At 53.7% G+C, this 25685-nt stretch overlaps 1 protein-coding gene and 1 long non-coding RNA gene across 4 annotated transcripts in view; one reads left to right on the top strand and one right to left on the bottom strand.

Annotated features, from left to right (window-relative positions):
* The window catches only part of LOC310886170, a 228797-nt gene that overhangs the window by 97392 nt on the left and 105720 nt on the right, over positions 1–25685 (top strand). The window lies entirely within an intron of this gene.
* Positions 1–25685, bottom strand: part of GRIK3 (glutamate ionotropic receptor kainate type subunit 3) — a 141247-nt gene that overhangs the window by 48642 nt on the left and 66920 nt on the right. For all 3 annotated transcript variants that reach the window (XR_014575198.1, XM_083810353.1, XM_083810352.1), the window contains 6 exons: positions 22939–23112; positions 20346–20489; positions 17665–17772; positions 13829–13942; positions 9924–10127; positions 2654–2877 (listed from right to left, as the gene is read on the bottom strand). Coding sequence is in view for 2 of the 3 variants with exons in the window: in XM_083810353.1 (XP_083666479.1) it covers positions 2654–2877; positions 9924–10127; positions 13829–13942; positions 17665–17772; positions 20346–20489; positions 22939–23112 (968 nt within the window). In the remaining variant the exon portion in view is untranslated. The remainder of the gene's footprint in view (positions 1–2653; positions 2878–9923; positions 10128–13828; positions 13943–17664; positions 17773–20345; positions 20490–22938; positions 23113–25685) is intronic.

The raw sequence follows: 25685 nt of genomic DNA, 5'->3' as shown, positions 1-25685 counted from the left end.
TATAAACCCATAAAAGTAAAACTGTATGTGAGTTCTAATCCCAAGCTCCGTGAGCAGTCTGATAGTTCTGGCACTGGAGCCACAGAGTTATGGCAGCAGAGTCCATCCGGCCACGTTCTGCATGGCTAGCGGAGGCACAAAGTGAAGGGATCCTATTAATCACCACAATATTTTTTCCTTTTGTAATTACCTTGGGTTCACTTTCCCAGATGAGCATCTTTCCCTGCTGAGAGCATCTGGTGCCTTCTCTCTCCGACACAAAGCAGAACCATTAAGGCCCTTGTCCTGCTGCAGCCCTGACAGCCCCAGCAACGCAGGCAGCACCGCTTGGCCGAGCTGCCCCACATTTTCTGTCCCCCTGGCTGCTTCCCCAGCCGGCCCCGCTGGTTCTGGCCAGGGTCTGCTGAGCTGAGCTGGCAGAAGCGTGGGGTGGTGATGGCAACGCCACTCTCATCCCCTCCTCAAGTCGCGTGCTCCTAACAAGCGGTGCCTTTCCTGTGCGCTACGCTGCCCGCAGGCTGAATTGAGCTGCGAGGTTATCTTGGTGGCTTGCTTTGTGCTGGGCTCCCCAGGGGCACTGGGCAGTGGCAGCCTGCTCACGTCCGTGCTCAGAGGGCTTCTGTTTGACCTCAGGATGGTGCCTGGAAGCCTGGTGCGTGGCTCGGTGTCCTGGCCCCCTTTGGGAGAGCTGCGTTGCAAAAAGTAGGAAGGAGACACTTGGGGACCCTCTGTGCCTTCAGGAGGGACACGTGGCCCCTCCTGCCCTGCGCCTCTGCAGAGGAAGGATCAGAGACGTGGCTGCTTCGCTGTCCCAGATGGTCTGCAGAACACTAATGCTGTCTGCTAAGCAGAGTTTACTTTGACAACTGCTGTTACGTGTAATTAGGATATTACATAGTAAACTCAGGAAATCATCTCTAAATGCCTCTGAGGACCTGAGGGATGTTGGAAATTGCAGATTTGTTGTAACATGAGGGTTAATGCGTTCTGGTTGCTGCGGTTTCATGTTTAATCTTTACTTTGACTGTCTGATTGATGTCAGTGGATTAGGTAGAAGCTGGTTTCTGAAGGAGGCTCCAAGGAAAACGCAGCCCACCAGCCCTTCCTTGGGGGGGCCTGCACAGAACCACGGTGTGGGGGGCAGCAGGGATGCTGCTGAGGCACTGCTGCCATGGCTCAGACAGGAAGGTACTGAGAAACGAGCGTCTAACTGCAGAGTGTGTTTGGGAAACTTCCCCAGGCGCGGTGCTCGCCCAAAATATTTAAACGCCTGGGAAGCTGGGCATGGCCGGGGACACGGCCAGGGAGGGCAGCAAGAGCTTTGTTCGGGTTTGGAAAGGCGGCGCTGCATGTTCAGAGCAGCCCTGGACTGTGAATCGCATCAAAGACTCTGTGAAATTAATAACTCATGCAAATAGATGCAAATTCCACTGCTTTTAAATATAGAGGTTTTAAACATGCTAATTAGATGCATATTAATTTCTGTAAACAGACACTGTCAGATCGTAGCGCCGCGCTCTGCATCCGTTTGGTACAGGGGAGGGTTTGCGGGGAGCTTTGCTGCCGGGGGGATCAGAAGCAGGAGCTGAGACCGACGCAGGGCGCGGGAGCCGCGTGCCCAGGGGGCAGCGGGGAGGCCGGGCCTCTTCTGGGGAGGCTGCCCGAGAGGTCACCTAACGGGAGCACGAGCAGGAAAACCACGTCCCGTCACCCCTCGTCGTACCAGGCAGGTGCCAACAAAACAAAAAGGCAGGTGAATTTCTAAAATCATAAACGAGGGAGCATTTTAAAATTCTTTTGTGCTCGAAGTCTGCTAACCGGTGGAACTGCCAGCCCTGACACGGCACAAGAGGCTTACGGATTTATGTTAATGAAGCAAACAACCACAGTTAGCGTGGTGGAGCAGCACAAAAGATGTAACAGACTCGAGCTGGCAAAGAAGGAACCAAATTTCCCCTGTGGATAGCCCATCTTTAATTTTCTCCACTGGCTTTGTATCACCTCTCCAGCCACTGGCAGACAGAAATCCCACAGCCTGCAGCCTGCTGCCCTCTGGCAAGTCTTGTTCCTAAATCTCTTTGTTTACATTTTGAAAGAAGGGAGCTTCTGTGTGCCGAGGCCTTCAAATGGAGCCCCTTGTGTCCAGCGAGCTGCCAGCACCGAGCCCCTGTGCCGACGCAGGGCCTCCAACAGCAAGCCTTGCTATGCCCTCGCTGAAAATGGACCGAGCAGGAGGAGGGGCATTGGTCTGAATGTGTACAGCCAGCCTCGGGGAGGTAAAAGCCGGGCCCGTTTTAACACTTACAGAGCAACGCCACAGTTGAGCAAAAAGCCATTTGCGCTCTCTTTCTGAAGCCGTGAAAAACCATAAAACATGCTTCGGCTAATGCTCTGATTATCCCTCCATGGGAAGGGTGGCAGCGAAATGGAACAGAACAGGGGAGCCTGCGAGTCGTGAGCAAGCCCACGCTAGCAGACCAGCCTGCCTCTGGGTAATGGGCCAGAAGTAATTTCATTAATGAAACAGGTTTAATGCCGCGGCTCCCGCTGCGTGGTTAGATCCCTGCGACGTGCCGGCAGCGAAACGTATTCGGAGCACGGGCAAAGCGTCGCGTGGTGGCAGCCGGGTGGCGCGGCGTCGGCATCCCCTTACCTGGCTATGACAAAGAGCACGCAGCTGACCCCCAGGTAGGCGAGGAGGATGTACATCCAGATGTCAGGAGACAGGGGGTTGAGGAAGGAGAACACACTGGGGTTGGTCCCGTTGGGCTTGCGGTACAAAATGCTGACCCCCAGGGTCATGAAGGGCTTGGAGAAGTCGATCGCTTTCTCCCGGACATGGGTGATGGTGAGAGGAGCGACGGCCAGGTCAGCTTTCTGTCCGTGACACGGAGGGAGAGAGGCACAAAGGGAAAAAAAGAAGCCATTAGAAAGCCGTTGCCATCCCTCAGAAGCCCTCCGTCTCCCCAGCTCGCCCTGCTGCGGGGTCGGTCTTGTTCCTGGCACGAGGAACCGCGCTGGGAAGAGCCGGCGTCTGCCAGGTTGCTCTGCTTCTGCTCCAAGGTACAGAGGGCAGTACAGCTGCTCTGGCCTCCGCAGAGCCCCCCGGACAGGAGTGCTGGCTGGGTTTGGGTTGTTCTGTCTGCTGAAAGACAGTGCCTTGCCCCAAAACCCAAAGGCTCCACGCACGCCTGCCGGGGCTGGCTCTGAAGCCCCAGCAGAGGCCATACTGCAAACGTGCAAAGGTTTCATCCTTGCTGCCTTCACCTGGGAGCTCTAAAACCCAGCACAGCCAGCCTGCAAGGGCTGCAGCTGTGTTTCTCTGCACCAGCGCCGTCCTTTCCTCCCTGCTCCCATTCCCCCCCGTAAGCAGGGCACAGATCACCAGAGCCCAGAGCAAAAGGCCAAGGTGTGGGGGTGTGAGCGAGGCGCCCTGGGCACCGAGACCAAGGGGGCCTTTGCTGCGCCGGCTGCTCGGCCCCAAAGGCTGGGCACTGCACGTGGGCTGACTTCATGGCAAAAGTTGTAAGGCCCATTCTGGGGACGCCGGGCGTGCGGGAGGAGTGGTGCTGTGCGGGGACCCTGCGGTGCTGTGCGGGGAGCTTGGAGGGAGCCCCCATGGGATGCAGTTCCTCTCGCATTATCACTTATCCCAGTGATAATTTCGTAGAGATACAGCGGATTCTTTGTGACTTGCAACCTTTAAATCAATATTAGTGCTCTTACTAGAACTTGCTTTGCTCCAACAGAAACCGGGGGCTCGCTGCAGAAGCTGGTGAAGATCTCTGGCCTGTGCTGTGCAGGAAGGCCAGGCTCATGGCCCTAAACTCTGCGCAGAAAGGCAGTGGGGTATTTTTATGTGCAGGAACCTGTTTGGGCCTTTTTTGTAGGAAGACACAAGCATTTATCCGTCACGTGTGTCTAAAAGGGTCTGCTCTCCAGAGATCGGAGTGTTGCAGGTCCTGAGCAGAGAAGGTGCAGGGATTCTCTAACAAGGACAGAACTACGGCTTTTCTTCTAATACTCTTCAGTCTGAGCCCTGGTTGCTTCCTTTTCCTTGTCACTTTGCAGTCATGTTCATCTCCTGCGTCACGTCTGTGTGCGTGTCCTACTCTAACAAGGAATCTGAAGGAGATGCTGAAGAATGTGGCTACTGATTTTTCTGGAAGAAGAAGGAAATGGGCAGTTCTGAGGTCAGAACTAGCTAGCAGCTGCTCATCTGAGAGATCCTCCAAAGCCAGATTTGTCAAAATGATATAGCAAGCTAAATAACAGCCAGGAGTTTATGCTTTACCACGGAAAGTGAAGAGAGAAAAGTCTGCATGGATGCTCAAGGATCAAAACGCTTTTAGTGCAGAGATAAAATTTTACTGTGTCATTTCAGCAGCTCCTGCGATTTGATCACAGCCCCACGTCCTTGGCAGTAAATGTCACACACAACCAGGATGAAGCAGGTATTAGGGAGCCCAATCTGGCGTTGTGTCCTCAGCTCTGAAAGGCATTATAGGGCTGCACTTTGATATCCTTTTTATCGATGCAGATTTTTCGGAAGGTGGCCTCTAATTATGGATTTGCTGAATAGGAGGATCGGAATCAAAACCCTCCAAGGGTGAAGCTTTCATTTCGTCGTGCTCCGCCGTCACGAAGCAGGCAGTCGGGTAGCGGGCCCTGATGGCTTCCTTCACTCAGCCCCAGCTTTTATGCTGTTGCACGGTAAGATGGGTTTTATTAAAAATGAGGAATTACGGCAAGTGCCAGCGGCTTAAAGGCCCTTATCCAGCAAAGCCACTTAAGCACATGCTTCTGTCTTCCCGGAGCTCGCACACACTCCAAGTGTTGTGTATCTTAAGTGTGGTGCTGAATTGAGGCCAAAAAGATGAATTTTGCCAAGGCAACAACACACCAAATGCAGGCACGTCCCCAGCACCCCTCGCAGGCTTGGCTCTCCTTACTCACACCAGGCTGCAGCATTCACACTCGGGTGGAACCGATGCAAGTTCGCTGGGCATTCAGTGGAGGGAGAATCCTGTTCTCCGCAGAGCTGTTTGGCTTTAGCACCGACTGCTAGGTCTTATCTTCAAGTTCTCAGTTATCACAGGAATGTGGCCGCGGGTCAGAACAGCTCGAGCACGGTCCCTGGAGTCGTGCAGCATCCTCCGGCCGCCGGCGCGGAGCTGGGTGTGACAGCCTCTCGCAGCAGCGCCAGCAAACAGCATAAGCACCAAGATACATATTTATTCAAGAAAGTAAGCTGCCTCAGTGCTTATTTTACCAATCTGAGTTAGGTGTTTACATAAACTAATTATGTGTGTGTTGCCTGAGAGACAGGTAAATAGTGCATATTTTACTCATTTAATTGTTATTCAGCTGTCTGTCTGGCAGCACCGGCACTTGCATCCTCCAGTCTTGTTTGCTCGTGAGCATCCCCGGGCACAGCACGGCCAGCAGCACCCTTCGTGGCCCACCCTGTCCCAGAACTGCCACAGGAGGAGGTGGCGAGGGCAGGCACGGTCTGCCTGCAGCCTGCAGCTGGCCGGGAGCAGGGGCTGCAGCCTCAGCAGGCGGCTGAGCGTCCTGCCGGGCCCTGCAGCCAGCAGCAGGGAGCACCACGCGCACGAAGTGATGCTCCAGGAGGAGCGAGGCCGGGGCAGGCACCACCCCGAGCGCTCCTCGTCTGGCACCGTGTACACCGTGAGCAGCGGGTCAGCGTTAATTGGCTGACTCCTGCTCTTAATGGCTGCTCTTAGGATCTCAGCCCTCGTTCAGACATCATTTTTGTCAATGAATTTACTTAATGCCAGTGGTGAATTCAGAACGGATGTTGGCAGGGAAAACCTAGCTCTAAGCTGAAGGGGAGAAAGGAGCGTGAAGTCCGACTGGGCCTCTTCTCATCTTTTTTTGGGGGGAAGTTCCTCAGAGAGAGCGACCGGGCTCTGGGATCACAGTGAGAGCAGACCTAGCTTTAGGGACCAGCCCTGTGCCTGGCAGGTGAGCGAACCAAGGGGGGAACGGCAGGTCCAGAGACCTGCGGAAGCAAGCAGAGGACTTGGGGCTCCCAACTTGCACGTCAGTGTGCTGCTGTCGGCCGCTTCTCTGACGGCGATAAATGTCAATTCACCAAATTAATGATGCTGAGCACAAAAGGAGAAAGTGCAGCCAGCTCACTTCCATCTCCTTTCTAATGCTGGGTTTCTGGGGTGTAAACAAGGGACGACATGCACCTCGTCCAACAGCAATGTTTTTTTTCCTGTTCCTGGCCCAGTGGCTTCCAAACGAATCCCCAGCTCCCTGGCACTTGCAATAAATACCCACCAGTGCAGGAGCATTACTGGGAATGTGGCAATGTGGTGCAATATGTGTTTCTGCCAGAATTTACTGTCAATAAATGCCCGTTTATTGTGAGAGTGTTAAATCAACTGTCATAAATCATCCCTAAGGATAGATATTACATCTTCTCTATAGTTACCATTGGCAGGATTTCCATTAGAAACCCTATTATTTTTCATGCCTTTTTTATTCCCACATGAAGTTTCAGAGTGAATGGAAATTTGATATGTACTGTCTCAGGAGAAGACAAGTTTTATTTGTGGACAAGTTTGTGCGAAATGTCCAGAACAACTCATTCTGCTGGTTTTATGTGGCTCTGCCCACAAACAGTGGGGAGGATTTGCAGGCACTACGGTGCCAGACAGCTAAAATTTAAAAATCAGAATGGATGGGCCACAATGCACAGTGTAGTTCTGCTTGTACCAATAATAATTCCTATAAATAAATAGCAGTAACAGTTCACTACGGATGAAAGGAGGAGATCTGACAGTTGCCAGCTTCCCTGTTTATTACGGATGCACAGCACAGAGACTTCTTTGCATCGCCTGGTGCCCCAAACCCACCCGAAACAGTGGTGGTGTGAGCGAGGTGAGCTTTCATGGCCCCTTCTCGTTAAGGCTTCCCTGCAGAAGCGGCCAGGCAGAGTGACAACAAGCAACAAACTGCGCTGAGGAAAGCGTCCGGCTCTCCAGGGAGCGGACTGAACACCAAAGCAGATTTTTTGTGATGAAGGACGAGCAGCAGATGAAAGGCAGCAGGGCAGGACTTCTTGCATCTTACTGCGCAAAGCTGTCTTCTCCAGATCTGCTGCTGGGGACCTGCAAGATGGGGTCATGCTGGGAGCTGCTCTGACTGCTGTTGCTTTTCCTGTTTATGCTTAAGGCCACACTAGAAACAAAGCAATTTTACAAAGGATTGTAGCCCAAGGCATTACTGCCTGTGGCCAGGCATGTCTGGATCAGAAGGGACGGTGGAAGGAGGAGGATGCGTGACTCCAAAGGAAGCAGTGGGAGCTTGCAGCATAAACAGCCAGTCCTCTGTCTCGTGCTCTGGGAGGTACCCCAGGGGGTTGTGGTGGGCACCATCACCCCCAAACACTAACTGGACGCCCACCTGGGCTCCCCCAGCTGGCACTGCCAGCCGGCTCCCGCTGCGGGTGCATTTCACAGCCCAGCAGAAGGCCAGCCCTCCTTGCTTTGCCCATCCGTGGTACTCTGCATCTGCTGCTCCCAGGGCTCTCAGCCCTTCCACATGATAACAACCTCCGTTTTAGCCTCTCGTTTCACCTCGGGAACACCTCACTGATGTACAAGGCATGGGACCAAGACTGCGCTTCAGCTCAGCCCCGCAAGAAGGTGCTTCACAGCACCCTGGGGGCTCAGTCTCAGCTGCACAAGAGGTAAGGGGTCTTCAGCAAGGCACAGACTTTCTGCACGGAGCTAATCTTGGCCTGGGGGTTCGGACCTCACAAAGTCCTACGTGCTTTAGGCTCCCACCTGAACGATCCAAATTCCTTTACGAGGAGGAGACACTGGAGGGAAGCCAGCCCAGATACCGAGCTCCCAGTGTAGGCAGTCCTGTTTTCATCATTACCGCTTTGTTTGAATGCTGTCTCCAACACTTTGCCTACAAGGTGTGAAATAAGTTTGAACTTTCCCATTGCGAATGCCAATCAGTTGTTCCTTTCCCCACATCACGTGAAGATGCTTTGCTGCTGAGGAAGGGCCCCATCTGGTTGCAGTTTCACTTTTTAATGCTTTACATAAACACTGCTATAAAAAGCAATGACATGCAGATAAAATAATGGCTTCATACAGGGTTTGGGCAATGGCTGTAAATCACGGCAAGGCACGTACCCAGCTGCACCTGTTAGAAGGCAGAATTTGAACTTGATGCTTGTTTGCAAGTAAAACCTGCAAGAAGAGGGGATTCGGTCCTTTCCTGTTGCTGTCTGTTAGTTTGCTGTTTGAACTGTAGCCAAGAAATACTTCAGTGCAGGCTGGCCATGAATTTAGGGCATCATTTAATGAGGTTGTTCCCCATATCTTCTCCTTGATCTGTCTCTTTAAGCTGACCACAGCCTTGGGGAGCTCAGAAAACCTCCTGAGAGCCCTCTAACATCTTGCAGGACATTGGAAGTGACATGGGTCAGACTAAATGACAGCCTGGCTGCTATTCCCCTTGTCTAATTTCCTTCAGAGCTGTTTACTTCTCCAGAGACCCATGGGGTGGATGCCTTGCGGTAAGAGCCACGGACTCCGCTGCCAGCAGCGAGGCTGGGGACTGCAGGAGGCCGGCCTCTGGAGCAGGCTGCCGAGGGTCGCAGCCTGTGCGCTGCATCTGCGCCACGTTCATCACGGGGAGGGCACCATGGCAGCCTCTTCTGCTGTGAGCTGAGAGTCACTTGTCTGACTTAGCGAGGCCATTGTGTAAGGGACCATCAAACCTGTACGGTGGGCTGCATGGGCTTTTCTGGGAGCAAAAGTACAAGGGCAGAGTTGTGCCGCCTGGGGCGTATTCGCCTGGGAGACAAAGCATCTCCTTCCCCCCAGGGCTGTCCTTGCATGCCCTTCCTGCTTCTCCAGGGCGAGCCATCTCAGGACTACCGCCTGCCTCACCGGCTGACTGAGCGTCACTGTCCCTAGAAGGGACATAACCATGATCATCTGCATTTTGCAGATGGAGGAAATATTGCACAGAAGCAACTTGTCTGATGTCATTTCAGGCAGACAAGCCAAATCTGGAAACACAACCTCGATCTCGGAGCCCCAGCTCTGCCATCTCACTGCGAGACAATGCTCGGTTAGCCGCTCGCAGCGACGCTCATTTGCTGGAGTGACTCAACCAGCACACACATTCCTCTCACATCAGCTGTAATAGCATCACAGCTGCTACGTATCTGGGCTTATTTTTGTCCCTTTCTGCTCAGGCAATGTTTACAAAATGAAGCCAGGAACCTGAGAGGTGGTCCCATGGCTGCGCCCCTCGGCCAGGACGTGAAGGAGCAGAGGGGTGTGCTGTACCTCCAGGGAGGCTGATACCGCTCCCTGCGGGCAGGGGTCAGAGAGGAGTCTTGTCTCTCTTTTTCTCAGAGACCTTTTCCTGGAATGGGAGCTTCAGAAATACACCAGCTCTCCTCACCTCCCTAAGTGGGCTTCGGGGATCACGGGATGTGCTGGAGGCAAAATACTCCATTAGGAGGCTGAGCGTCCGCTGGCCGTGAGTCCAGGTGACTTTTTGGCAGCTGCGAGGGGAAAGCTGGCACTGGAGCTTCGGTGGTGTGTAGTGGGGTTTTAGAAGTAACCATGGAAGGAAGGGCACAGCTGCTCTGCTGCAGGGGAGCTCTATGTTTTGGAGATTTTCGGAAAATTAGCTGCATTTATAAATATATATACAGAGAGAGACCTATGCCCTTCACACCTGCTCTTGCTCTCTGGATCCATGATCTGAATTCAGCCAAGCTGTGCCTGGGATGTGTTTGGGGCCCCTGAGCCACCTCGTTGCTGTGCCCTGGCCCCCGTTTGCAGCCCCCATCCCACCCCTGGCTGAAAGCCTGGGTCTGCCCAGGCCCCTCCGGGTGTCTCGGCCTCACTCACGTGGTCGATGAGCTCCTTGATCATGCCGTTCCACTGCCCCTTGTCGTCCTGCGCGCCGTATTTCCCGTCCTCCACCAGGCGGATCTCATAGGTGAAGCCCAGGATGATGGCCAGCTCCTTCAGCAGGTCGATGCAGTAGCCCTCAAAGCGGTCGTTCCCAAAGAGGGCGGTGTCGGACTTGCGGAACATGACGAAGGGCTCCTCCTGGACAGGGCAAAGCAAAAACCCCGTTAGGGCTCGGCCACGGTCCCAGCTCCTGCCCCAGGTAGGGCCACCCCTGCGGCCAACCTGAGCCATGAGCTCTGCAGGCTGGGCTGGCACAGTGACACGCTGGGAATAAATTAGCTTTGCACAGCGCATCAGCTAATTAGCAACCTTGTTTACCCCACAAAATTTAATTTTGTCTCTTCTGAGCAGCCAACTGTTTTCCATTTGGTGGAATTTCAGGGAGAAAAATAACCATTTCATGCTCTGCAAATGAAGAGTGTTGAGAGCAGCAAAAGGCTGGGGGGGACAAACTGAACCGCGAGCCCTGCTCCGCCGACACTCAGCTGACCCCACACTGCGGTACCGGCCCTTAAGAGGCTGGTGGATTAAATATCAGCTGCAGGACTGCGCTCGGCTGGTGGCCAGCCCCAGACGTCCCCAAGTTGAGCTCTGTTTCCTCTCTGCCAGCACTAGCTGAAGGGGTGCAGGGCCCTGCTGCTGCCCAGAGAGGCGCTGCCTTGGGCTCTGTTTGTATCCGCAGCGGGGATGTCTCTGGTCGCAGCAGCCCCAGGCACCAGCACATGTGAAAATAACTAAAAAAGTGCTTTACAGCCGGCTCTGCCCTATGGATCGCTGCCTCTTTGCAGGTGAAGGCAGGAACGCGCAGCAAGCTGCACAACCCTTTGGTGGCTCTCAGGCTTGGGCAGCTACTGGGGCTGAGGACAAGGGACACTGGGGCAGCCTGGGGGAGGCAACGTGCAGAGCACAGATGGAAATGGCAAAAAATGGCAAGCAGCAGGCAGGAGCTGGACGGCAGGGGGAGGCTGAGATAGGGGGAGGCAGCGAATGAATGGCTGTGATTAAAGCTATCTGCAAGGCGGCCGGAGCCCCGGTAAGGTGGCACCGAGGCCCTGCTGTGCTGCAGAGCAGTCGCCGTGCCTCGGGGAGTGACCAGAGAGCTTCACGGAAACTGGAATTGCAGAATTACAAAGCAAAGTGGGAAACATCACGCCCACAGAGTTTGGTTTGGCACTCGCAGCTCTGTTAAACCCTGCTCTCCCTGGCCACAACCTCAGCTTTTTTTTTTTTTTTTCCTTTGGAATTAGTGCTTTGTTTGTGAATCAGCTGAATCTATGGATCTCGCTATAAATACAGCAGCTCCAGAGCAGCCATAAAGCACTATTAATTTTGGGAAGCGCTGTAGGGATTACATACATATTTAACAGCCGAAGCGCTGAACATTAGGACGCCACTCGCTTCAGTAATGTATCTGCAGGTCTCAAACATTTCCTAGGGGGTAATTCTGAACTCTGTGAACCACTTATTCACGGACTATTTCACAATTTATTACTGAAAATGGCCAGACATCCAATTCACAAGCGCTCTTGGTTTGCTAATCGATTTCTCAGTGAAGGTGCCCTCAATTTCATAACTTCACAGTTCCCATATTGCTTGGGGAGAGTGGCGCTGGCTGCTGGGGTAATATTTCTCTTCCAACAAGTCACTGCAATATGAGCAAAAGGGGAAAAAATAACCTTTCCTGCTTTCCCTTTTAAAGGTTCCTCCTCTGGCTTTTCTACAGCCAGTTACACCAATGTGAAAGGGCAAAGGGATGTCGCAAATGCAAATGAAGTGTAGGGTTGTGTTTTATGTTTTGGAACCCGGGATATGAATGCAGTTAGTGCAGAGCTCAGGTCCGAGCACACAGCCTGCTCCTGCGGGCAGCGCTGGTTTCCAGGAGGATGCCCCATGGCACATGTACAGGCCCAAGGAGTGGCACAGTTAATAGGAACCGATACCACCCGTGTACTTCATGTGATTTGTGCTTGCTCCTGCACCACAAGATGCAAATGCTGCCCAAAAGAGCCCGTCACAGGCAGGTGGCTGACAGGTCTCCTTCTGGCTCCATCACCTGACATCGTGCTGAGGTCGCTGAGGTGCAGTGATGATAGCGCTCGAACCCCAGCAGGTCCCCAGCTCCGGCCGTGGTTTTAGCCCTGGCAAGATGCGCCCTCCCTGCTTTCCCTAGCCCTGGCTGTACAGTTCCCTCCTCTGGTCCCATCCTCGCCTGCTGTCCCTCGGCCTCACCGCGCCGTCGGGTGCTCCTCCACCTCCCAGCGCCCCTCTGCTGCTGCCTCTCCAGCCCTCCCCGTACCACCAGCTGTCCCGGACCAGTAATTTCACGTGAAGGGTGAGCGTGGGCAGAAGGGGAGTCATTTTAAAGCTTCTGGAGAGTTTTCTCCAGCTGCAGTATGGGTTGAACAGTTCCCTTATGGCTGGTCCCAAGCCTGCACCTGAGAGCAGCTCGCTGCAGTGCCCTAAATGTTTGCATTTTCCCAGGTGCAGGGACTGGCAGTGCCTGAGTTACCTTGCTGAGATGAACTAACCTTGCCCTGGCAAGTGTCTCTGTTTGGCCTAGTAGAAAAACATGACCTGAACCTCTGCTTTCTGAACAGACCCCGATAAATGCAAAGGAACACGGTGAGAGCAAACCTGTGTGTGTCGTGTCTGCCTGCACCCACTGCGGCAAGGCTCCGCGCAGGAGCACTCTCCTGATCTGATGCACGCTGAGTTGTTTCGCTGCCTTTTGCTTTGTCATTTCTCTGATGCCTGTGCAGGAACTCCTGATGTGAGTCCTGATTCATTTCCGTGTCTGGAGCTGGTGGGGAGCCGCTGCTGGCACTGGTTGTGCCCACACACGTGGCACCGAGCACCGCGCCAGGCAGGCAGCCCCGTGCGTGCGACCCGCGGTCTCACCGAGTTCCACGGTCTGAAACTTGCAGCCTGGGGGAGATTTTCTTCTCCAGTCTCCCCGGCATGTTGGCATGCAAAAGCCTTTCAGTGGAATAACTGTTGTTTGATGAACGGGGAGTTCATTAGAAAGGGTGGCAGTGTCTGGCACTTCCTGGTCCCATTCCTTCCCTAACACCAAGCCCCTCACTTTGTGTTACAGACCACGTCCTTTTGGGATGGCAAGGACATCAGGAGGGGTCACAGAGCTCCGGACTGGGGAACACATCTCCCAGCGGGCGGCTCCTTACCCTCACTCCCCAGAAATACGGAATACAAAAGGGCCAGGAAATTTGGATAGGCAGAACCATTATTCAGACCCAGTTGTGAGCAGGCTGTGCAGGGGCTGATATTTTTTGTTCCCTCCTGGTAGCATGCCATGAGCCTGCACTGTGTAATACAGCTGTATAGAAACCAATGCCACTAGTCATAATTCATTAGATATAAAATAAAAATTCATTCTGATCTGATGCCTGCCATCAAATCCAATAGCGAACGTGAGAGCAAAATGCAACCTGACAGCTGGAAGTGGAGGAGCCCTGTTAAGCACCCGTGCTTTGCTGCATAATGGCATTACTCTTAGCCAGCTTATCAAATACGTACTTAGGAGAGGGAAAGAAACAGGATTGTCACAGCTAAGCCAAGGCCCCCGCGTGTTCTGGTGCTGCCTGGCATACCATGAGCGCTTCCCACCAGCAGCAGGCAGCGCCCGGTCACCCTCTGGCACCTTCTGGCCACCCAGAGCCTGGCACGAGCCCAGCACAAGCCCAACTCCAGGCCACGGCTCGTCTGGGGCTCAGCTCACCCTGGGGCTCAGGACTTCTCCGTGCCCCTGCCCGGCTTTTGGGGGGATCAGCTATCCCCAGGGGCTGTGGGTAGGGGGGCAATATGGGCTTCTGGTCTCCTACCAGGACAGTGGTGACAATGAGAGATCTGTTGCTGAGCGAGTCCGTGACGTTGGGCCCTCGTCCCTTGGCAATTTCTGTGATGTTCAGACCGTTGGAAGGGTTCCACGTGCCAACCTGAAACGAAGCGAACGAGTGCATGAACACCTGGCCTACGGTCCTTAGTTGCTCTCAGGATCCTGCTGGCCTGGGAAAAGGGAGCCTGCTTCCTTCATTGCAGGAAACAGAAGCAAAGTTGGAATTACCATCTTGTTTCAGCTAGACAGAAGGTTTACATTAGCCCTTCCGCTGCAGGCCACTCTAACTGCACGTGTACAATTAGCAGCCCTTGTGCTGCCCTCTGAATGATGCAGGTGCACTGAAGAAGACCACGATGGCTGGAATTAGGAGCTGAAGGAACAATTTGGAACGGTACTGCATAGAGCAGGCAATCAAAACACACTGAAGAGTCAACTCTGGGCAAGGACAAAGCAGAACGAGAGAAAACAAAAAATATTTTTTAATCCCCTATCAACCCTGAGCCTGCAGGGCCTTTCCCAAGGAAGGAGCTCGGAGCTTCTGAAGCACACAGTGTAAGTGCACATCCACTGATCGGTAGGAGCCCAGGTCTGGGTTCAATCGAGAGCAGGAGCCCACCTCGGGGAAGCCTGACAGGCGTAGCCCCCCAGCGACCCCTCCGCAGTGAGAGGTCTCAGCACTGGTGGTGAGCTCCACGGAGGGAAGGGCCCTGGGCTTGCTCCGGCACACGCAGCCACGTTCTTCGTCTCTTGGAGGTGCCGTGCCTTTCTCAAGCTGTCAATTTTAATATATCATTAGACTCTGAAGATGCCTATTGACCCAGAAATAGCAGAACATGTCTCTATTTAAGAGAAGTCATCTGGGCAACTCTAAGCCTGTTAACCTGATCTCCACAGTGCAGGGGAGGCTTTAGAACAATCTTTGAAGGCAGGACTGGCTAAAGGACTGTGACGGTGAGATAAAGTGTCAGGAGAGCTGGAGGAATATGCCACATAGCCGGCCTGGCAGTGAGAAGAAACACAAGGGCGGATGGAAACGGGAACAGAACGACCCATCTGTAGGGTCATGCTGGGAGAAGGGGCTCAGAGAGAAACCAAAGGCAGACAGCTCGAACCCGTGGGGAGCCAGGAACTTCCCATATTTTATTTATTGCTATTTTTAAGATTCTCCAACTTCTTCATCAGTCCAAGGAGACAACTTGGTTTTTCTGTATCCCAAAAAAGAGACTTCGTAATGAGCAATGCTGCCTGGCAAAAAACCCACAACCAGCCAACCACCTCATAAATTCTAAAAGAGTTTCCATGAACTTTGTGAAAGGCTCTAAATATTTCAGGTAAAACCCAAGCAATCCCCTGTGTCTCCTTTCAATCACACAACAGCTGCAATGTCAGAAGAATTGCACTGCGCATGGGCAACGAGAAGCAAGAGGCCAAGAGTCTCCTGCTAGCAGCTCTGCAGACTTCTTTTTTTAAGAAGAGGAAATACACGGAACTTAAGACTGAACTAATCAGTTTAAAATATTAAGAAAAAAAAGGAAAGAAAAAGAGCAAAGTGCATTAAGAGAACTGTGCAACTCAGATAGTCAAACTACATGTAATTAGGTTTAGTTAATACTGCTGTAATCCCTGGAACATCCAGGAGGTATAAGGATCAGGAGTTCAATCCTAAAGCTCAACAAACATAAGCTATTATACATAATGCAGAATCCGTGTGGGATTTGTTTGTAGTTTGGCATTTTGTTATTTCAGATTAACTATTGACAGAACCGGAGCATCAACAGAGATTTGACATCGATACTTTAAACCCCCTCTAGAGCTGACAAGAAGCTTTCGGCAAATAATAGTGGGAGTTGTGAAGTCTCGGAGTCGTCGGAGACAAAAGTTGAGTGAGTGCGCGGAATATGCATCAAGCTTTGGCGGCTTCCTGCGGGCTTTATGTGACACACAACAGTAATAAATGCAGCTAGTGCCAGCTATTCTCCGGTACACCTGAGGAGGATTAGGTTGACAGACAGATATTGCAGTTGTACTTAAACATTTAGATTCGCCCGGTATCCAAATACCCACACGTTTTTCTGTTACCCTACCGATGCCGCTCTCAGGCACTCTGTTGGTGCTCTGAGCACTGTGCTCCAAAAAGCCATGATGGTTTTTTTGGGGGGGGTTTAGACTCTATACAAAATGATTTCTGGGAAAAAAAAAAAGCCACAAAGCTCATTTGGTGCTCGGTTTGTGTGAAAAGATGGGATCTTCCCCTGCCCCTCTGCCTGCCTCCCTCCTGCCCAGGCTCGGCTGACTGCAGCCTGAAGCTCGCCGGGTTTTTTTGGAATAATGTTGTCTGTATTCTGCATTTGACACCCAAAATACCCGCTAGGAGAGTGCTGTGGTGACCTTGAGATTTTGTACGTGAAGCAGAGACCTACCGCAGTGGTGTGAAAGCACGGTGACAATTTATTTTAAAGAGGAGGAAAACCAGGCTGTCAAAAGGGGGATGGGGAGCGGAGCTGTTGGGTCCCAGGGAGCTGCAGCGCGGATCTGCCCGCTGCGGCGGGGCTGAGCGAGCCTCCAGCCTCCCAGGGCTGCCTGCGAGCACTCTGTGATTAATTCCCCAGCCTTAACTGGAGAAGTCATCTGTGCATCTCGGGCCGCTTGCTGCATGGCTAATTGAAAACTGCTCCTCTCTGCTCCCAGCTGGCGTTTCCTGCGGCATTCCGAACCTGTCTCCGTGCCCACAGGTTACGAGCTCAGCACTTCGTCCCTCGCTGCCAGCCAGGCACCTTGCGCGCGTCTAAAAGCAGACTGTGCTCTGGGCAGGGAATTGCTGCCCTGCAGCCAGCTTTTTCCTCTAAGTCTGCAGGATGTCCGTCAGCAGGACGTGGGCTCAGAGTCGTTCTCAAAAAGGGGTTGGGCTCCGGGACCCTCAGCGGCCTTGATGGCCGTGATTTGCAGCCCGATCCATGGCAGAGGTGGCTGCGGGGCTCAGCTGGCTGCAGTGCAGCTCTTGCTGCTCTGTTTTGTCTTAAACGAACCGACCTCGCCTTGAAACCAGTGGTTCAGGAGCATTAGAGCTTTGCGTGCTGCTCTTTTTTTGAAAAGTAATTGAAGCAAAGGGGATGAAATCCCCACAAATGCCCGGGGTCAGGTTTGCAAGTTAGCATTGTGTCTGTGGGGCTGTGGCCGTGGTGCTGCCTGTCCCCTGGCTGGGCACAGCACCACCACCAAAGGCAAGCCCATCAGCTGGGCTGGGAGACTCCCTTCGCCTTCTCCTTCCCATCCCTTTGGTAACACAGAAGCAAGATAACAAAATCTAGCCTGTAATACACCTGTAATATTTCACAGAATCCTAGAGTCACAGAATCATTAGGGTTGGAAAAGACCTCCAAGACATCTGGTCCAACCATCCCCCTATTTCCAAGCCTTGGGTAGTTTTCCTGGTGGAAATCACACCCAGCCGATGCTTTCAGGAGTTGTTCAAGGTTTTGTAAGCAAGCCCAGTGAGGCAGAGGGTGGGAGAGGTTTTGTTCTGTCCCCTTTGGCCTGGGCCCGCACAGGTTAAGGCTGCGCCGTGAGGTTCTGCTCCCACTGCTGTGCCGTGCCCCAAGCTTCTGCAGCTGGGAACTCTAATCCGCTGCACGTCGCTTCGGGGCTAGTGAGTCACTGATGAGGCATGGAAAAGGATCAGAGCAATCCCACAGAATAGATACCCTTTTATATAAAGGACAGAAAACACGGAAACAACACAACCACCATCCATCTCTCCTTTTATCTGGGTATCAGAGCTGTGCCGAGCCGCATTCCGCAGGTAAGACAAACCCCGCTTACCTTTTCAAGACCGTCTTCTTTGAGGCTGATGATGTCCAAGTCAAAATCTGTCCGTAAGCCACTACTTTTGTTAAAGACAATTCGTCCAGTTAATCCTTCCCATTGGGCCTGTAGAAGGAAGAAGTAGCAGGGCTGTTAGTTGGGATCATGAATAATCTTTTGCCCTCTACCGTGTGTTCTTTTAATTAGTCCTTTTACTAGTTCTTTCTCCCCAAAGAGCATGATTAATTAATAATCACCAACGTCACTTTGCAGACTGCAGACGGAGCTGGAGATTTCACAACTCTCTGCAGTCCTTGCTACCGTCTCCGTTCACACCTTTTGTGTTCAACAGCTGTTGCAGGACATGATGACTCAGGAGAAAACTCCTTGCATTTATCACGGCATCCTTGCGGGCTGCATTTATCCTTGTAGTCCTGATAAATGCCGGGCTGCAGGGAGCCTGGGTCTGGGACAACTCCAGCCAAGCTCATAAATAAAGAGTCCTTTCTCGCAGGAAAAGAGGGGCACAGAAGCTCAAATGTCCCGAACACTTCCTCCCTGCCTCCCTCCCTTCAGATGGAAAGCGGAGCAGAAGAGGCTAGGAGCCAGTCCTTCTGGCAGGCTCTGCCCTCTGAAACTGGCACGGGAATATCAGGGAGAGCCCCCAGACCGGGCAGGAGCTGTGCCAGCAGAGCCAGCACCACGGCACAGCGGGGTGTGCGGAGGCTGCTCTGCCGGGGGGTGCCCGCGGCCCCACGGGGATGCTCCCACCGCTGGTCCCAGCTCCGAGCTGCTCAGGTGCTGCACGTGCCTCTGATGGAGGTGCCTCCTTGGTGGGCAGGGCAGCTCCAAATAAACTGCTGTGATAAAGGTGGCATAACGCATCCTCGGGGGGGGAACTGGCATATTTCCCTGTAAATGCACTCCTCTGGCTCGTGCTCATTAATTCCTAAGGAGTAATGACAACTTCCTCACCACCCCTGGGCTTTAGGGAAGATCGTGCTCCGTTGCTCATTTTGGCACGCAGGTTTTTCCCGGGGGGTGCACCGGTAGCCAGGGGGAGTGCACCTAGATGGGGCTGAGCTCCGCTCCCCGTGCCCACCCCATGCTTCCCGGGAACCCCAAGGGCACACAGGGCACCGACACTGCGGCGACGGGGGTGGCTGGGCGCCCCTCTGTGCATGTCGTCACCCAGCCCGAGGCACTGCTGTAGCTGCGAGGAGCGCGGGGCCGGTGGCTGCAGCGAGGCACCCCGCTACGTGCGCTGCTTTGTATGGGCAGGAGTTTAGAGGGAGCAATTACGGCGTGTTCTGATTGCCATGGGGGTTGCTCGTCCCTGCAACCGGCTGACACGGTGCCAGGAAGGGAAACAACAGGCAGGCACTGGAGTGTGAGCTCAGGGTAATTTGCAAAAGGAGCCAACCAAACAAATTATTTACACTCTCTTTTGGCAGCCAGCTGGAGCAGCTTTCCGCAGAAGGGAACAAAACATGAAAAAGGAGAGAGAGAGGCAGAGAGAGAGGAGATACAGTCTTCAGTGCCTATTAAGAAGAAGTTCATTCTCTCTCTGCAATGGGAACGATTCTTCCCTCTCCTCCCCACGCCCGTGCGGTCCGTGCACCCGGCAGCGCCTGGGTGGGCACTGTCACTGCTCGTGTGTGCCTGGCCTCAGTGCCAGCGTGGTCTGCAGGTGATGCTGCAGCACCAGTCCTAATAACGATTAACAGCGTACTTCTGCTCTTTTATGTTTAAAAACTTTAGGGGATTTTATACCCAGCCTTTTAAGTGTGGCCCCCGTGTCTTATCCCATACTGCCTCCGGTTTCATAACTTCCCACGTGAAGAGCTGCAGCCATAGAAGTTCCAAAAGGCCTTAGGGTAAACAGGGTATTATTTTTCACAAAGACATATCTGGCAGGGTTTGCGGTGTCTCCCTGCAGCTCTGCCTTCATTTTTTCCTTAGGCAAGGGCTGATTTTTGCAGACAAGGCAAAGCCCGGGGTGCGAGCATGGGGACGCGTGCTTGGGGCTCACGGGGGGGCTGGCCACCTCTTGCCGCCACTCCCCTCCCTCGGTAAGCTCTCTGCACCCAGACAGCCGCCGTTTGAGTCTGCCTGCATGCTTAAGCCAGGTGCAAACAAACCATGCGTGGGCTGAACGGCAAGAAATCATAATGACTGAAAACAGAGAGGGACCGAGGCTGCCTCCTCGCTCCCCTGGCTCCCACTTGCTCAGTGCTCCACACGCCAGAGGCCAGAGCCTCTCAGCCACCGGGAGGTGGCTGCTCCGAGAGCCCTTTGAGGACCCCAAGCAAATGGTGCTGGAAGAGGCAAATGGCTCAGGGCAGGAATGGCTGCAGAGGGAGGGGTCCGGCTGCTCTCGACACAAGAGGAGGCAAGGACCAGTCTCGGTGACACCATGGAAGTGCTCGGCTTGTTTTGGGTGTTTTGCTGTGGCTGCAGGCATGCTATTCTGAAGGCAAAGAGCGGATTTTTCCTCTCTGGACACACAGCAGTCTGATGTGTGTCCACGCTTCCATCCGTTTGTACCTACTCAGGAAGGGGAGGATTTTCTATAACCCTGTAACTGCCAACCCCTCTGCCACGTGCCTCAGTACCTGCGCTCCGAGCAGCTGCACTGCTCCTGCTGGGGAGCTTTTGCAGTAGTGGGAAGCAATTAGGGTTGCAAATCATGCTTTTACCTCTTTTATAAAATTCATGAAGCGGCCACCGAACCTCCAGGCTTTGTGCCGGTGGCACTGCAGGGAGTTGACGGTCATCTGGGGGGCTCGCTGGTAGCACACAGAGACCACGTGGACCGCGTCGTACAACAGGGCAGCGTCTGTCTAAAGTAAAGGAAACAGCATTTGTGTTGGTCGTGGTTCCGGAGCGAGGAGACGTTCACACAGCAACGCAGGGGGAATCCGTGGTGTCTCCCTGAGAAGCCACAAGAACCACCAGCAGATGGGTCCTGCTGCAGTCCCCACCAGAGGCAGGGCTGGGATCTCAAGAGATTGCCATACGTGCGTAAGCTTTAACACAAAACAGGACTTCTGTGAGGCTCTGGGCTGACTTCTCATGCAAAACTCATCCTCAGACACACGACAAAGCCCCACGAGCGTGTTTTTGTGCTATGCAGCTCTTTAGGCAGAGACTGGGAAAACGTCATCTGTCCATCTGCAGCTATTCTGGTTGTTTTAGTGCGGTTACTGTCGTGTGGCCAAACAAAGAAGCTAGCTGTTTCTAAACGTAGAAGATACAAGGTTTTCTTACTTAGTCTGCTTTGTCTAAGGCAGTGCAAAAACCAGCTTATATGAGAACATCTTACCCACACTGTTTTATACGTGGGGAAATAGGAATCAGGAGAGTTAAGTGGTTTGTCTCTGGGCATAGAAAATTTTCCAGAATGCCCCAAACTGCCGTTGAAATGAGAACATCACAGATGTGTAACATCTTCCCACTTTTCAGTGGTTTGAACTAGGGAGAACTTTCCTTTTTTTCCCCTTCTGTTTAACATAATGGTTTTAAATTCCATTTGAGATGCCCCCTCTCTCCTCCAAACACTGACCAAGAGAACCACATTTAGTTTTCCCGCCGATGCGGTTGGTCTTGCTAATGAAAATCCATTGTTTGCTGGCTTCGCAAGGCTACAAAACAGATGTGAGTACAGCAGCAAAGTAATAAACCACAATAAAACAAAATAACACAGCAAACAACTGGGCAAATATCTGTCAGGACGTGGCCATGGAGAAAAGCCTCCAGCACTGGCATCCATCCCCGTGACCTTCCCTTCCCGCAGCGCCCAAGCATGAAGAGCAGGTGCCGGACCTGCCTCCTGTGGGGTCGTACGTGCGGCTGTAGGGACAGATCTTGGGAGTTTGGGGCTGGGGGAGAGGGGGACAAGGGTCTGGATAAGGAAATTCATGGGGAATTAGAAGGGGGACAAGGATTTGGCTAAGCAATATCATGGGGCAATGGGTGCTGTAGTGCCCAGCTGAAACACAAAGCTAAAGAACCCCCTGCAGAAGGGAGCAGGCAGGACAAAAGATGAGAGGAACCAGGGGCAGCCGGGGAAGAGCCAGAGGCAGCTGGCAGAGGTAGGATACCGTCTGCAGTGCTGCGGAGACATGGGAAGGACAAGGAGAGTGATGGGACTGTCCGCTAAGGGAAAATAAAAAGGGACAGGAGGGATGCGAGGAGCCGTTTCAAGGTGAAGGTCTGGGAGGCTTTGCTACGGGGGCAAGGCTCTGGCAGAGCGCGAGGGGAGGAACAGAGGCAGCCAGCCGGCAGCTACGGGTCGGAGGTAGTCTTGCCGGGAAGACAGATGGGTGAGCAGGTGCTGCACCTTCCGAGCAGCAGCTCGGTGGAGCAGAGCTGCCATCGGGCCCTAAAAGGAGGCATCGGAGCTTCAGCAGAGCCCATCTCTGGGCACAGCTTTGCCTCTTCTTCCCTGCGTCCGTCTCGGTGAATTGCCTGGCCCAGTCCAGCCTCGTGCTGTGCTCCCAGCCCCGGGGAGCTGGGCGTCTGGCTCCTTCTGGGGACTTCTTGGGGAAGTAATCCCAGCTGGGCTGGACCCAGGCAAGCCTTGGCACCTGCTAGCGGGCAGGCCCTGGCTGCTGGAGCATTTCTGCTTCCTAGCGCTGCTCCAGGGACTTGCACAGTCTGCCCTTCCCCAGGGAGTGACTGCAGAGGGGCTTCCCCAGCCAGCGCGGGTGTGCTGGGGCCTGGGGCATGCACAGCTCGCTCCTGCGAGGCGCTCCTGGGCTGCGCATTGGGCGAGCGTGGGGAAACCCTGCTGAGCTCCAGCAAGGGGCACAAAGGGCAGCTGGTTGCAGCTCCCTCCCTCTTGTTCCCAGCACGAAACAGCCAGGGCACTTCCCCGCTGTGCTACGTCTTTGCTGGAAGCAAAAGCTTTGAAATGTGCGGGTCCTGGAGGCAGCTTTGTGCTGGCAAGGAGGGAGTGAAGGAGGAAGGGAAGGAGAGAAGGAGCACCGCCTCCCAAAACTGGCACATCTGTCGGCAGCTGGGTGTGCAGGGCAGTGTGAGTGCAGTGGGCTGCAGGGGTTTCACCAGCAGAACTCGCTGCACTCGAGGGACAGATGTTAGTGTGCCAGTAAATGCCCTGAGGAAGACACCTGTGGTGAGTTGTTACTAGTGCAAGGCATTTATATAACATTTAGGTGTTATATATATAAATATATACATATGTATAAATACAACAGGCGTTAACAAAAGCTCCCTGCCCCTCGGGCTCGCTCCCCAGGCGTTGCCACGCATCCTTTAAGCCCCTCGTACCATCATCACGCCGTCGAGCAGCCCCAGCTCCGCCTTGGGCGCTGACTGCAGCCGCTCCATGGACCACTTCTCGATGATGGACGACACATGCGGGTTCTCCACGTTGAGGATCCGGAAGCCGGTCAGGTTCACCCCAGAGTAGCGGTATGGTTCTAGGTCTAATGCATAAAGATCCTTAAAAGAGAGAAACCAGTTTAAACATTTTGTTTAGCTGTGTCGTGCTTGTCTTTTCTGCGAGCTCTCTGTCTGGTAAGGGAGAGAGATGAGTGGTGGGGGGAAAGCCAGGGTCAGCAGCTCTGCCTCGCTGAGCCTGGAGGAGGTGAAACGACCCTCTTGGGGTGACTGCAGAGGGGCCAGGAGCTGATCCTACATCCCCGACGCTCCGAGCCAGTCCCTCGACATCACGGCCCCCAGCAGCAGCAGTAAGGGCAGGAGCAGTAATAGCAGTGACAGCAGCGCTCCAGGTACAGTGTGCGAGCACCGGGCCGCGAGCCGAAAGCTGTGCCGCGGGGCTGTGTGCTGTGGCGGTGGCTGCAGCTCCCCATGCACTCCCTGGGGCTGGGACAATTCCGTCCCAACCCCAAGGCACTGAGCTAGTTGAAACCATGAGGAACTAGGCTGGCACCCAGGGGTGGGGGGAAGGCAGAGCTCCTGTGCTTGAAGCTCCCTCGGGCTCTTCCCTGAGAATTTGCCGTCGGTGCTGAGGCCCGTGGTGTGCTGGGGAGGGCAGAATAACTCCGGATTCAGAATGCCAATTTGCAGACAGCTCTCAGAGAGGAACTAAGACGCATTTCTTGACATTACGACCAGCCTACGCAGTCTGCAAATGAATGAGGTGCCCTTTATGCTATTTAAACCCCCCCAGCCAGGCAGCCCTCAGCCCTGCTGGCAGCCAGCCCACAGACTCAGCTTGGCAGGCAGCGAGAGACGGGGCGCTCGGAGCCCTCTGTGAGCGCGCTTCTTAATGCATCTCTTGGCTCACAGTCGCTTCAGTTCAGGGGCTGGCTTCAATGCCCAGTCACTAGCTGGAGTAGTTTTGGGTTAGACGGGGTGCCAAGAGCAGCTGGCCTGCCCATAGAAAACCGGAGCAGCTGACTCGAGGCAGTGAGAGCTGCCTGGGGGACGGAGCAGGGCGAGGGGTGCGTGAGATGAACGGCAGTCTGGAGGGGCTTTGAGTATGGGAGGCATTGGTGGATGGAGCTTAATCAGAATTTATCCAGAACAATTTCTTCTAGTAAAATTGGAGGGAGATGGAAAGGCAACGCCACCATCTTCTGTGATGAAGGCTGGGGGATGAATGCGGTAACAGTGTTCATTGATGACAGGGGATAAAACCCAAGAGTTCAAGTGCAGCAGGAGATACGGGGCTGTTGCTGCTTTGTATGATGTGATGTGGCCGTACCAGGAGGACGCAGCAGGCTGTGGGTTCACCCAGACACAGCAGCAAGCTCCGTTCAGCCCACGGGGGCTGCGAAAGCACTGGCCATAAAATGCACTGCCCTAAGCAAAGCGTAGCAAAATCAGCACTTGCCAGCAGCCGAGACTTCACTCTCAGTGGGAGAGCTAGGAATTCTTACAGCTGTTTTGCTTTAATAAGCTTTGGGGGTTTGATCTTTCCTTAAGTGCTGCCCTCTGACTTTGCACCCCCGAGGCAGGCTGCTGATGGATGCCGTGGTGCGGTCCGCAGCTGCAGCCCGGGCCCGAGCCATTAATCACACCCACCAAAGAGCGCAGGATTGCTGTGGTTTAACCCGGTTGTTGGATTTTTTTTCCTGGAAAATTGCAAGTATAAAGCTCCACGTCTTGTTAAAGGGCATCGTGAAAGCCAGGCCGTAATGTTGACTTTCAGATGACTTTTGGTAGCTGAGGGCAAATGCGGTTGCTTGACCTCAGTGTGCTGGTGGCATCCGGACGTGGGGCGCAGCGGTACTGTGCCAGGCCCGGTGGATTGGGTTATTTTATCAGGATTCGGATCTTTTTCTTGGATACTTCAGTCTGTATTCTGGAAATTGCTGCAGGCAAGTAATTTTTGGTTGCAAAAAGTTGATCGTTCCCCCCTCAGAATGTGGCCAGCCGTGACAAAGGGAACCCACCGAGCTCTGGAGCGCGTGGTGCTGTGGCGCTGCTGCCTGCCCAATGGGACCGGTGTTTTGGACGTCCTCCCCACCCTGTGCTCGCCACTGAGCTCCACTTCAGCACGGTCCTAGGGAAGGCAGCTCTCTCCCAGCTCCCTTCATGGTGCCAGTTCAAATCCCAGCTGCAAACCCGCGTTAGCATCTCCTGGCATTAGCAGAGAGACGAACACAGGCTGCGTGGCGGAACATGCAGAGGTGGGGGGGAATTGCCGTATCAGTTTCTTCTGCATTTTCTGCTCCTGCACAGCCACAAATTGAAACATCTGGTTCTATTTTCCACCTCATCTACATTCTCGTTTGCTATTTTTTGTACTGCAGACAATTCTCCCCTCCATCTATTCTCAAGCTCTATGCTCAATGTTTCTGCAAGGTCTTCCCCTCACCTATGCTCTCCCACCTCCCCAGTTGAAATCCCGAGCCGAAGTTCATCGTGCCTGAGCATCCGAAGCAGGAAGCATGTTGTGAGCCTCAGGAGCTTCGCAGGAATGCCTGACTACCAGCGCCAGTGGGAACCAGGCCCTCCCACCTCGGTGCCTGCTCAGAAGCAGGGCTGGGCGTGTGGTTTCTGCTCTCGGCAGCCCCAGGCTTGGGAGGCGATTCCTGCTTCCCGCT

This window comes from Anser anser, assembly GCF_964211835.1.
Source record: "Anser anser genome assembly, chromosome: 24".
Lineage (NCBI taxonomy): Eukaryota > Metazoa > Chordata > Aves > Anseriformes > Anatidae > Anser > Anser anser.
The sequence above is the reverse complement of the archived record's forward strand: the minus strand, read 5'-3'. Positions and strand labels throughout refer to the sequence as shown.